The following is a 13,920-nucleotide window of genomic DNA, read 5'->3' as shown; positions in this document are numbered from 1 at the left end:
TTACTAATTAAAGCAAATTTAATAAATACCTATAACTTATAAGTAATTTGTTACATTGCTAACTTATTTTGACACATATTCAAATGGTATTAGAGTTAGTCTTCCAGGAATATCTTGTTCATTGGGACCTTGTCGAATATTTTGTTGGTGACGTCCTGGAACACGGAGCTCAGGCTTTTTTCATAGGATTCTTTCAGTTCATTGAAGACCAGCTCTGAGTTTTCATTCAGGAAGCTGGAATGATAAGAAACAGTTGGTTTTATTACATATTTTGGATGGTAAATGGCAACAGTTACATGTATTCAACAGAACTACGGATATTACAAAATTAATTTGTGATCATAAAAATAATTTTTATTTTATTTATTTATTTTTTTTAATTTCTTGCACACTGTACTTGTGCAGTGTGCAAAAATTAATAAATAATGCATATGGCAGACAATACTATTAGGTATTTTATATATATTTTCGAGGGTGCTCTTTCGATTAGAACCATGAAAAAAAAAATCCATAAAGTTCGCATTTTCACCACAACTCGTTCTTTATACCTTCATCTTTCGATTGAAAAACACGTTTCTCTAGTTACCAAACCTATTAGAAAAGTAACCACGATACTAAATTAAGTATATCCATCTTTAAAAAAAATCCAAGATGGCGTTTGCATAATATATAAATACATAAATAAATATAAATCCAGAATGTTAATATATTTTTTTTAATTATGCAAATATTGAAAATTATAAGACACATTCAATCAATAAAAAAACATTACACATTCCTTTGCATATTTGCTCTTACACATATGCTTATACTGTTTTCTTTATTGTTAAAGTCTGTGGTCAAATTGAGAATTTATTAATATTGTTTGCTTTAATGTTATTTGTTTATAGTCTTACTGAATGGTAAATTAATTATGATCGAATTTTGACCACTAGGTGACCAAGGGCGGATCCAGCTTTGGCGCCAGGAGGTCACATAGTCGTGGTCAAGTCAAATACTTATAACCACTGTTAGAAATAAATACTTTCGACCACTGGTAGGGTTGCCACCCGTGCTTTATTATTTCAGGTAATTTTCCTCTATACTTTATGTGAATAATAAAATACATAAAAATACTTTATTTCGCATGATTTGATTTCTTTGGGATTTTGAAAAGTTTAGTCGTATGTATCCTTTCATTGAATTAAATTTTTGATTAGTGTTGACTGAATCGATATTATTAATTGTTTATTTTAATTTAAATAACTTCAACTTTAAAGATGCTGTGCAATTATTTAGTAGAGATATAAAATTGATACACACTGCAAAAATTAATAAAAAATATGTTTTTAAAGAAAAATAAATTGTACTTTATTTTGATACTATGTACATTATGTTCTTAGTTATAATATGTAATATTATGTTATCTATGGTTATAATAATCAATGTACTTTAACTGCAAAAAAAGGTGGCAACCCTAACCACTGGGTGACCACTAGTATAAGTAAATAATAATTCACTTACGAGTTCATCTGATCCCCAAGTCGCTTGTCACCGTTGAACAAGTTGGAGAAGTGCAGCAGAACCCTCTGCGGGATAAATTTCACCCGGTAGTCGCGCATGTGCATGTAGGTTGTACCGTTGCGGGTCACAGGTTCACCTACCAGGTCGTGTTTCACTACTAAATTCACTGTAACATATCGCACACCCCGTGTAAAAAGGCCGCAACTACACTTGCGTCAAAAATGTTTTATTACATAAATAAAGCGAGCTTCACGGTTTACACCTTCTGTCAAAATCTCATGAAGCTATCGACAAAAATGAAGGAATAAATGCAAAAATACTAAAATTTTGCGACTTTAGAAAACATAAAATTCCAGCATAAGATAGAGGTATGCGTATTTGCATTTATTCGCTTTACAATTATCCCGCTCATAAAGTCATAATTGTATTTACGTAAATTTTAAAAGAAGATTTACAAAAAAATGTTTAACGCAAATATACTTAAATACTTGTTCCTATATCTTACAATCTAGGACTATTGTGTAATTCTAATTACTTACTTCTTCTACGAAACTTTTAGCTGATAGTTTATATGTAATTATTGTTACATAATTTTCCCCCAGCAAAACTTCACAATGCGTAAAGTGTGGTTGTAGTTACTTCTTTATTACACGTAACATTTCATACCTGATGTTGGGTAATTTTGAATACAGCATGTATTTACAAGAAAAAAAAATTAAGAATATGTTCATGTAATTAAAATTAAGTAAAAAAATAAACTATTTTTAGCTAATTGTATAAGCTGACGGGCACCAATGATGGATGATAGGAGGAGCAGGAGATCAGATGAATTTGCCAGGAATAGTAATAATAAATGATAGAAAAATCGATCTGCTTTTAGACATTTACCATAGCAGAGCGAATTGATAGAAGTGTATATAAAAACAATAGATAAAAAGAATACTTCTATTTTAAATATGTATAAACGAATATACAATTGCCAGTGAATCTTATTGTAGGTGTAACAGGAATTAACTAACGGTGCTGTCAAGGATGGACCGCGTGGAACTACATGTACCTTATATTGCTAGCAATAATATTCAATATTAATTCCCACTGCTCATAATAGGTACACATACAATACTAGCTGGTCCCGCAAACGTTACTTTGTTATAAATTACTAGCTGTGCCCGCGTTAAATTTCAATAAAAAATATATCCTGTGTTATTCAGATGCATAAGCTATATTAGTGTAAAGTTTCGTAAAAATCCATTCAGTAGTTTTTGCGCGAAAGAGCAACAAAGATCCATACTTACAAACTTTCGCGTTTAGAATATTATATTAAGATTAAGATTTCTGAAAACTATCAAAGTACTAATCATCATAATTTCAACTTGTGTCTACCCACAGTTGGATATAGGCCTGTCCCAATTTGGCTTTGGTGGTCTAGCGGTTAAGCACACCGATTTGCATCGAAAATGCATCGTTTATAAGTATAAACGCCATCGACTATAAGTATAGTGCATTAAGAAAAACCCAGATTATGAAAATGTTACTCCAGCCTCTCAGAGATGGTACTATAATATTAGGTCCTTACATATGAAATTGGTGTTTTGTCGTACTGGCCACTTTGATCTCAAATATCTCCTCTTTCGCCAGGAATTCAAATTTCAAATTTGTACAGTTATTTACTCATGCATTTGTTTTTCGAAAACCGTAATCCATATGTTTTTTCCATCTTTGGTTTTTTCTTTACGTCACTGAGTTTACAAAACGGAAAACATAAAATATCGCGTTTTTTAAGAGTACGAATTCCGTCGTGGCACTAGTGTGCAGAAATGACTTGAAGAATTAATGATGTGTATGGCGATGGTGTCGCAAAAGAAAACACAGTGGTTCCAATATTTTCGTTCTGGAAATTTCGATCTGCAAAACAAGCCCCGTGAGCAGCCAGAGTCCAAGGTTGATAATGAAGAATTAAAGGCTAATGTGGAAGAGGATCCATCGCTAACCACGTCCGAGTTAACTGCAGGCTGCAGTGTTAGTAACAAAACTGGTTTAATCCACTTCAAGCAAATTGGGAAGGTGAAAAAAGCTTGAAAGGATCATGAATTGAATGAAGCAAATCGACAAACGTGCGTAGACTGCTGCGTTACATTAGCCAACCGGCATAATAATGAAGGGATTTTAAATCAGAACATTACCTGTTATGAAAAGTGGATCTTGTACGATAATCGGTAACACTCATCGCAATGGCTGAATCCTAGCAAACTAACCAAATCCTGCCCCAAGCGAAAATTCAAACTCAATAAAAGTTACCTGTGAGCATTTAGTGGACTAGTGCCTGTGTTGTTCACTTCAGCTTTCTTAAATCTGGCCAGAATATTACGGCAGATGTGTATTGTCAGCAATTGCAAACCATGATGGAAAAGCTAGCTGCTAAACAAGCGAGACTGGTCAAACACCATAGGCCACTACTGCTTCAGGATAACGTTACGAAATTAGAAGAGCTTCAAATGTCCAATATATCCACCGTACTTCCCGGATCTTGCTGCTTTCTTTCAAAATTTGGATAATTTCTTGCAAGGGAAAAAATTCAAGTTCGATTTATCGATTCCCGTCCTAATGGTTTTTTAGTAAAGGGATCAATAAAACTACTTATCAAATGGCAAAAGTGCATGAATAGCAATGGACCATATTGTGATTAAATAATTAATTATATATTATATTTTGAAAAATCAACTGAAATTTTCGTTTTGTAAGGGAGTAATTAGGTACAAATTTCATATGTTAGGATCTAATATATTTACTACACGAGTTGGAGTAAAATTAAAGAGATTTCGGCAATGCTCCATCCTCAATGTCCGGGGAAATTCCAAATAAAATACGCATTCGCTGATGAGACACCAAATAATAGACAAATAGAAGAAGAAGAGTTATGAGAAAAAAAGAGCTGCACACAGCGAGCCTTCTGAAATCAGGCATTAGTATGATGCACCGCTACCGATACCTAAAATATATACAAAGACTTGATGAATCTATATAAAGATAAAAACATACCACCACACTATCAGACGTTTTATAAGAACTTAAGTACTAAATCTGCTACCACAGAGTTCGATTCCGAAGTTGAGGATAATAAAGGTTAATAAAAATAATAAAAATATCACTATTTTGAACATTTTTTGATTAAGTGGATTATGGAGGCAATAAACATTTCTTTAAAAATAATAAAAAATTAATAATAACCCTGCTTGTTTTCATATTCTCTAAATTTATTTGTCCCTATATTTATACTTTTGACTTACATGCACGCACATAATGGACTATTTACTATAAGAAGTAGGTATTACATGATACAAATTAAATATTCAGTTATTTTCCGCATTATAAAAGCTATTTTTATAAATACACTAACTAAACTAAAATAAATGGCTCCCTAGAAATACGTAACTCGATGTACAAAAAATGATTTTCCGTTAAATAACAACGTAATTATACTTGCAACTCTAGATTATAATGAAATATAGGAGAGTATAAAGGCGTAAGTAGAGTTAAATTTGTTCATATATTTCAAAATACATAACAATAAAGCAATAATTGTAGTTACCCCTGCAAATGTTCTTTGTGTTTCGTGGAATACAGAAGTAACCGTGTTTTTTTAGATTATCTGGAAGTACATGAAGCTGTTCCTAAATTAAATGACACATGTAGTTGAAGGCAACTGTGACCTACGATTTTCTCTTTGAAACTTATTTCTAGAACTCATACAAAAAATATAGGACAGTTTTTTTAAGCTCCTGAAAAGTTGGTGAAAATCACTTACTTCCTTTTTCCAGGAATAGTGCGATATAAGTAAATATAGAATTAAAATTTTCTGTTATATATTTGTTTTATAATCCGTTTATATATTTTTAAATGTTCGTATTTATTCTACAATGTAATATTATGTTATCTGTGATTTAATGTAAAATATATTAAAATTGGTATAAAAAATTATAAATAGCAATCTTAAGCAACAAAACGATAACAAAATGCTTGTTACTTTCAGGTGTATTTTAGGTGTTGCCACACAACGACGCCACAAACAAACAGACGAAAATTAAATTTTGTTTCGAAAATTAAAAAAATATTTTATTGTTTAACTTAGGTAATTCAACAATTCTTATTGTCTGTGGTCGGTCGCTAATAATTTTAAACACGATTAGATGGTACTATTCTTATATTTAAACAGCCTTAATACTGCTAGCGCCATCTAGTATCGAGTTACCTAAACATTAAACACCACTAGATGGTGCTATTCTTATATTTAAATAGCCTTAATACTGCTAGCGCCATCTATTATTAAGTTACCTAAACATTAAACACCACTGGATGGTGCTATTCTTATATTTAAATAGCCTTAATACTGCTAGCGCCATCTATTATCGAGTTACCTAAACATTAAACACCACTAAAGGGCCATATTATGGAACTTTGTAAGTACTAGTTTATGAAACAAGTGATAAAAATCTGAATTACAAATAATTTCTAACGTACTAAACTATTCGAACTGACGGTAGGGAGTGATAAAAAATATGACGTGACGTTTATATATATATATGTAGGCACCAGTAGGCAGGTATATAAGTACATATACCTGTAATACTTACACATGGTAATGTTCGCGACGCCTTTTCCCTGGATAGGAAGCACCAGGATCCTGCCCTTCATCACGTAATCTGCTATGAACTCCATCTTGGGTGTGAGGGAGTCGGTGCGGAGACGGTGGTGTTTGAGATCAGCTCTGTAATAGATTAATAACAATAATAGGAATCGAACCCGCGACTGTTGGATGTAAGGCGATGTGCTAAATCGCTACACCACCGAGACTTACATAAAAATAGCATTATATTATCAATCTTTGACGGTCTTGGTAGTCCTGCGATATAGGTATATCATCTTACTTCCGATGGTCGCGAGTCCGATTCCTCGCACGGCCCAAACATTTGTATTCATGAGTATGATTGTTTGTATCGGTCTGGGTGTTTTCTATGTATATTATGTATGTATTTACGAAAAAAGTGTTTATATACCATGTACACAACAACTTATATAAATATATATATATAAATATATATAAGTTGTCTAGCTAGTTTAACTTAATACTGGATGGCGCTGTATGAATTGTCCTAAGATATTATGAATAAATATAAATTTGACAGAGAAGAACGAGTGCAGAATCGAATATTTTTTTTAATCTAGGTATACATCTATACATTTAAATAAAATTGTAGTGTCTGTTTGTATAATATAAATATAAAATTCTCGTGTCACGTTGTTAGTTACCATACAACTCCGATACGGCTTGACCGATTTTTATGAAATTTTATGTGGATATTCAGTAGGTCTGAGAATCGGCTACTATCAATTTTTCATACCCCTAAGTGGTAAGGGTTGTGCCTAACATTTTTTTTACTTTATGGACGATATTTTTTCTTTTTTTATAATGTGGCATTAAAAATACATCTACTTCTATTATCAACCCCTATTTTTAATACCAATTAGTATTTAAATTTATATGGCAAAACCGTGTTTGCCGGAACAGCAAATTTATTATAAAACTAGCTCTACCTGCGGTTTCAGTCGCGTGAAATTTATAGTCTACATAGAATTCTGATGTATAAGGTATGTTCAAAATCTACCCTGTACCATCGTAAGCACAGATTATTATATTAGAGTCCGTTAGGTTGTGTTCCCGCGGTTTCTGTTCCCCTCCCTTACCTACAGTACTGAACTGACTGTACGGCGGCCATGACGCGCGCGCATTTGTTGTGAATTGAAATAAATTAGAACTGTGTTAAACCTACTGTGAAACTAGAAAGCTAGCGAAGATATCTTCGAGATCCTGAAGCCCAAGAAATCCGCAGAACCATACAGGTACGTGACAGACGTTTCCACACATATTTTTCCCTATATATATATATATATATATATAGTACTTTCCCTAACATTTTGGTAGCAGAGAGTAAATTCCCTAACAAGCTATATTACTGTAAAGTTTCATGAAAATCCGTTCAGTAGTTTTTGCGTGAAAGAGTAACAAACAAACTCACAAACTTTCGCGTTTATAATATTAACTAGTTACCCTCCCCGGCTTCGTACATGTATTATACATATAAACTTTCCTCTTGAATCACTCTATCTATTAAAAAATAAATAAAATAGCATTATTATAGCTGCTTATGAATGTCATAAGCTGCTAAATCGTCTTATATTATAACGGATGCACGTGTATTACACATAAATTCGATCGCCTTAATGAAAAAAATCGATCGTTTTAATGAAAATAATTCGATCGACATAATATATCGATAAAGTAATGAAAAAATGAGTATGGGTATATATGTATCATTCCTCTTGAATCACTCTATCTATTAAAAAAATCCGCTTCAAAATCCGTTGCGTAGTTTTAAAGATTTAAGCATACATATGGACCGATAGACAGCGACCGCGACTTTGTTTAAATTATGTAGTGATAAGATTTAAGTAGGTACTTTTTATATATATAGATACTTACTTGTATGTTGTGAGTTTGGTGTCTGTCAGTCCGTACAGTTTGATATTTTTGTAGTTCTGCGTGATAACAACCGGTCCAGCGCCTGAATCTATGTTGATGGCGGAGACCTTCAGCGGTTCCATGGGGGGCACCGACAACGATGGTATACCTGCAAATTAAGATACAATCAGCCTACGTGGTTTATGGTTAGCACCTCCTTACTTCAGACAGTCGTGGGTTCGATTCTGGTAGGATACCAACGTTTTTATTGATTTCTGTATTTATTTGCACACAAAAATAAGTGTAATTTTTTTTTAATGTTAAGTAATCGGGCTGTTTAATTACGTAAGCAGATTTATTACAATTATTCACACCCCCATCCCCCTTGTCAGCAAAAGTAAGCAAAGCTCTTACCCCTCCCTGCTTATGTATCCATTTTTCAATTAATATATTATTTTTTTAGCAAAGGCATTGTGAGGGTTGCCATTCATGCAAAAAAGTATATTACTATCGATGACGTAATCATCATCTAGATACCCCTACCCCTATGTCATCCAGAATAAGCAAAGCAAAGTCCCCCCCCCCCCCCCCCCCCCCCCCCCGACCCCCTCCATAGTACTTACATAATACTTGAATGGCCCCATTAAAAGTATTAACAACCTATCATAGGTTGTAGCTATCATGCCTATGTGGTCTAGGGGTTCAGGACGCTGCCTTACTTGATGCGGGTTCTATATCTCTCAATGCAATCATTTTGTTTCCACGAGTATGATTGTTTGTATCATTCTTGGTGTTTTCTATGTATATTATGTATGTATTGAAAAAATGTATCTAAGTATTTATATAAGTTGTCTAGTACACATAACACAAGCTCTGCTTAGCTTGGGACTAGATGGCGCTGTGTTAATAGTCCTGATAAGTTATTATTATTTTCGTGTATTTTATTAATTTAAACGGAGACTTTGAATGAATGAATGAAAAATGCTTTATTTAAGAAATTAACAATTACATATATGCGCACCAAATATACAAAAAAACAACAATTACAATATAGAGGTAACAATGAGCGGCCTTATCGCTAAATAGCGATTTCTTCCAGGCAGACTTTAATATGTATATTATATCATTTTATTAGTTTATTTTCAGACAAAACTACAAATCTAAATATACCTATATAACTCAAAGGTGACTGACATAGTGATCTATCAACGCACAGCCCAAACCACTGGACAGATCGGGCTGAAATTTGGCATGCAGGTAGATGTTATGACGTAGGCATCCGCTAAGAAAAAAATTTGAGTAATTCTACCCCAAGGAGATGAAATAGGAGATGAAAGTTTGTATGAAACTTTGTCAATCAACGCGAGCGAAGTCGCGGGCAAAAACTAGTTTATTATATGACTGGACACACACCGACAGACCACAGAGTAATAATCATCAAAAACATGAACAATGCATTTATATTTTTTGAAGAATCTCTGGAAGAGATTGCTTAAGCGCTAAGACCTTTTGTACCTTATTACTTATTATTTGCTTGTTCTTTGTATAATTGTTTGTCTATCTGGTGCAATAAAGTGTTAATAAATAAATAAATAAAACAATTATGTGTTAAAAAAAATACATACCGTCCTTCATCTTCCTGATGGCATCCGGCACTGCTGACTTCAGACAGTCATTCAATTTTGTATCTCTCTGCCGACACCGTTGGAAGTTGTCCGCTGTAATAGAAAACGTAATAAATAATTTTAAATATCATTCACCAAAAAAGGTGTGCTAATTTGAATTTATTTCGATGGTCTTAATGAAATTCGATCGCCTTAATGAAAAACGATCGATCGTTTTAAAGAAAATAATTCGATCGACTTTCGCCTTAATGAAAATAATCGATAGTTTTAATGAAAATAATTCGATTGACTTTCGCCTTAATAAAAAAAAATCGATAGTTTTAATGAAAATAATTCGATTGACTTTCGCCTTAATGAAAAAGATCGATAGTTTTAATGAAAATAATTCGATCGACTTTCGCCTTAATGAAAAAAATCGATAGTTTGAATGAAAATAATTCGATTGACTTTCGCCTTAATGAAACAAATCGATAGTTTTAATGAAAATAACTCGATTGACTTTCGCCTTAATAAAAAAATCGATAGTTTTAATGAAAATAATTCGATAGACTTTCGCCTTAATAAAAAAATCGATAGTTTTAATGAGAATAATTCGATAGACTTTCGCCTTAATGAAAAAAATCGATCGTTTTAATGAAAATAATTCGATCGACTTAATATATCGATAAAGTAATGAAAAAGTGAGTATGGGTATACATGTATCATTCCTCTTGAATCATTGAAACTATTAAAAAAACTGCTCCAAAATCCATTGCATAGTTTTAATTATTCAAGCATATATAGGGACGGACAGACAGCGACAGCGACTTTGTTTTATATTATGTAATAATGATAATGCAACCATTATTCAACCATAACCAAAGAAAGAAAGAAAATAATTTCAAGAAATTATTTTCTTTCTTTCTTTTTATAGATAATGAATCACCTTTTAAGATCTAAACATACGGAACTCTGTGGAATACAATCGGAATACGAGTTAATGTTTCCGTAACACATTATTTAGGAGACAACAACCTCTTGTCAACCTTGTAACAGTTAGTTAGTAACCAGCCAGTCTATCATTACTCACTGCTATTTGTGTAATATATTTTGAAATTGACAACTATATGTGGTGTCTATATTATATGACATCATGTCTACCTGCAACCGTGTTGGTTAAAACGACAATAAAAAATGTATCAAAGAGATAATCGTCTTTCGATGGAAGAATATATATCAATTCGAATCGAATAGTGAATGTATAGAAATCTAATCGAATAAATAGAGATAATCGTAATTCGATGGAAGAATAAAAATCGATTAGAATAAGAAAACTAATCGAATAAATAATCGATTATTAAATAATTGTGTAATTATATATTATAATTCTTTTAACACATCCCAAAGGATGGCTGGGAGAGAATGCTATATCTCCATTTATATATATTTTGTACCAATTTTAGTGGTCAATAAAGCTAGTAAATAAATTATGAAAAAAATACTCGACTATTTGTGAAGTAATCGATTATTTTTCCACAACCCTAATTGTTAAATTGGTTGTCATTTGGGTGTTCTTGCTTTTTAGAGTTGTAAAAAACAGACGCGTAAAATAGATGCAAGTGCGATGTACAGCAATATCTCTTATTGCGATCGATATTATAAAAACATGTTGACATCCATGTCGAAATCACAGACTACTATCGAAATCATAGACAAGAGAATATTCTAGAAATACAATCGAATGAGAAATATAGATGTTGGAAAATGTATAAATGATAATAACGTTTTTGTAGAAAATATCTAACTTAAAATTCATAGCGCTAACAATGTTATCTGATTGAACAAAGATTAAGTGCGTAGCGGTTTGTATGTAGAATGTCGCATGCCTAATCCTTGTTGTTAATTAAATATAAGTAAATCAATATTTATTTAAAAGAGCAACACAAGTATTTTGCTTATTCTTCTTGTGATGAATCTGCATCAAAAGTGCTTATATTAAGTTTATTTGAATAAAGATTATTTCTATTTCTATTTCTAATACACAAGTTTCTTGCTCGTTCTTCTTGTGATGACACAGCTTTCCGAATGAGCGGTAGATTAAAAAAATGTAATGACTATACAAAAGTGCTTCAATGTAAGTTTATTTGAATAAATGATTTTCTATTCTATTCTATTTCTATTTAAGGGACGAATGGAAGGGAAAAACATATTACGTCGATTACAAATAAATGGGATTAGGAAGAAGCAAATGATGATTGCGTTTCGAATGACCATTTTCTCACATTATCGGTGACTAAATATCGATGTTTAGAGCACATCCCTACTCTGATATAAGCATTGTAACCATAACAAACATTGTTAATCAAAACGCGCATTTTCCGGTTGCGCAACCGTCACTCAATTCTTACCGTATTGGTTAGCTTAGGATTATGTGAACATTACATTATTACTGCATTCGATGAAAACTATTTACATCCATCGTAATCAGGGTATCAGCTAGGGATGTAACATCAGTCCAAATATAAACCTGATGCAGAAATTTTGAAGACGCTCAAGTTTGTTTAATAGGTCTTCGGTGAGGTCCAGATAGCAGATATCAGCGTAATCAAGGATAGGAAGGAGTAGGGTATGCGCAAGCGTAATTTTGGTGCTGACCGGCAAAAGGTTGCCCAACCTATTATAACCTGTTATATTAATCGATTTCAATTTTTCGACGATCTTTTAGTTTATTAGTAATCTAGATACGCGGGAGCGTGTCAAAGCCGAGTTTAAGTAAGAGAACTGGCGAGCAGCACCGTGTGTAGTATTTTTTTTGTATGGGTGATAATGGAATGGTGCACCCGCCTGCGCTAACGGTTCACGCTGGCGGGGCACCAGTGGATGATGATAAGATGAGCATGAGGTCAGGTCAGTTAGCCCATCGTGACATGTGTAATATTGCAATAACCGTTTTTCACAACATGCATATGAATATAAATACGGTACATACACCAAAATAACATATTTTACAATTTTTGTCTGTCTGTTTGTTCTGGTTAATCTCTGAAATGGCTGAACCGATTTTGACGGGACTTTCTTTGGCAGATAGCTGATGTAATAAGGAGTAACTTGAGCGTTTATTTTAGAAAATTCTATTATTTTAGAATAATAACGTTAAATTCCAAGCTGCCAGTTAAAAGTAACATAGATCGATTCTTTCTTCACAGCCCTACTATTAAACAGAGTGTAAAGTTTAATTAAACTGCGATATTACGAGGTAACGTGGTTTTATTAATTGTCTAACTGTTATGATTATGGTCAGTATTAGTGGTTTTATTTCCGGTGTTTCGTTGAGAAGGAACGTATAGAACGTTTAATAACATTACGGTGTAAGACTTCTTTTTCTTCTTCTTCTTATTGAAAGAAAGAAAGAAAGAAAAATATTTTATTCAGTGCAATGTAAAAAATACAATATAAACAACAAACGAAAAAAAAGAGCAAATGAAATGTACATATAATTAATTATTCGTTCTATCTCTATTCAAAGACTGTAGAGGAAGGAGATCGACAGAGAGACGGACAAAAATCAGCACCGATATAGTCATCAAAAACTGATTAATATAAATTGAATAATATAATTAGTTATTATAAAAAACATCTATACATCTATACATATAAATAAAATCGGAGTGTCTGTTTGTAATATTGCAATAACCGTTTTTTACTACATGCATATGAATATATATATACGGTACATATACCAAAATATCAATTTTTATAATTTTTGTCTGTCTGTCTGTCGGTCTGTTTGTTCCGGCTAATCTCTGAAATGGCTGGACCGATTTTGACGGGACTTTTTTTGGCAGGTAGCTGATGTAATAAGGAGTAACTTAGGCTACTTTCATTTTAGAAAAAGAAAGTTAAATTAAACGCGGACTAAGTCGCGGGTACAACTAGTGTGATATATATACTGATGTTGGAATGTCTCGATACGGAAGCAATAGCGAGCAATGAACCCGGTGGGAAGTGACAGTCAAACAGTACTACCACAGCTACACAGATAATATATTACATAGTACTATGTACATAAAAGGCACTTGGATTGTACCTTACAACTATAATACTTTTGAGGTTCCTTACGAAATGATACTGGTTTATTTTTCATATAACTGCTAACAATAGCATAGAATAGAATAGAAAATCATTTATTCAAATAAACTTAATTTAAGCACTTTTGAATAGTCATAACATTTTTTTATGTTCCGCTTAATATCTTTTTAATATTACTAGCTGTGTCGGCAAACGTTGTTTTGCCAT

General features: G+C 32.6%; 1 protein-coding gene across 1 annotated transcript in view; it reads right to left on the bottom strand.

Moving 5' to 3' along the window:
• Window positions 1-13,920, bottom strand: part of LOC131848847 (protein takeout) — a 31,525-nt gene continuing 17,605 nt past the window's right edge. Inside the window, exons 2-6 of the mRNA XM_059198795.1 lie at window positions 9,646-9,738; window positions 8,042-8,189; window positions 6,135-6,268; window positions 1,504-1,669; window positions 1-234 (exon numbers count right to left, since the gene is read on the bottom strand). Of these exons, the coding sequence (XP_059054778.1) occupies window positions 96-234; window positions 1,504-1,669; window positions 6,135-6,268; window positions 8,042-8,189; window positions 9,646-9,738 (680 nt within the window). The 3' untranslated portion in view covers window positions 1-95. The remainder of the gene's footprint in view (window positions 235-1,503; window positions 1,670-6,134; window positions 6,269-8,041; window positions 8,190-9,645; window positions 9,739-13,920) is intronic.

This window comes from Achroia grisella, unplaced genomic scaffold (genome assembly GCF_030625045.1).
Source record: "Achroia grisella isolate CSIRO2021 unplaced genomic scaffold, CSIRO_AGI_Agris_v1 utg598, whole genome shotgun sequence".
Lineage (NCBI taxonomy): Eukaryota > Metazoa > Arthropoda > Insecta > Lepidoptera > Pyralidae > Achroia > Achroia grisella.
The sequence above is the reverse complement of the archived record's forward strand: the minus strand, read 5'-3'. Positions and strand labels throughout refer to the sequence as shown.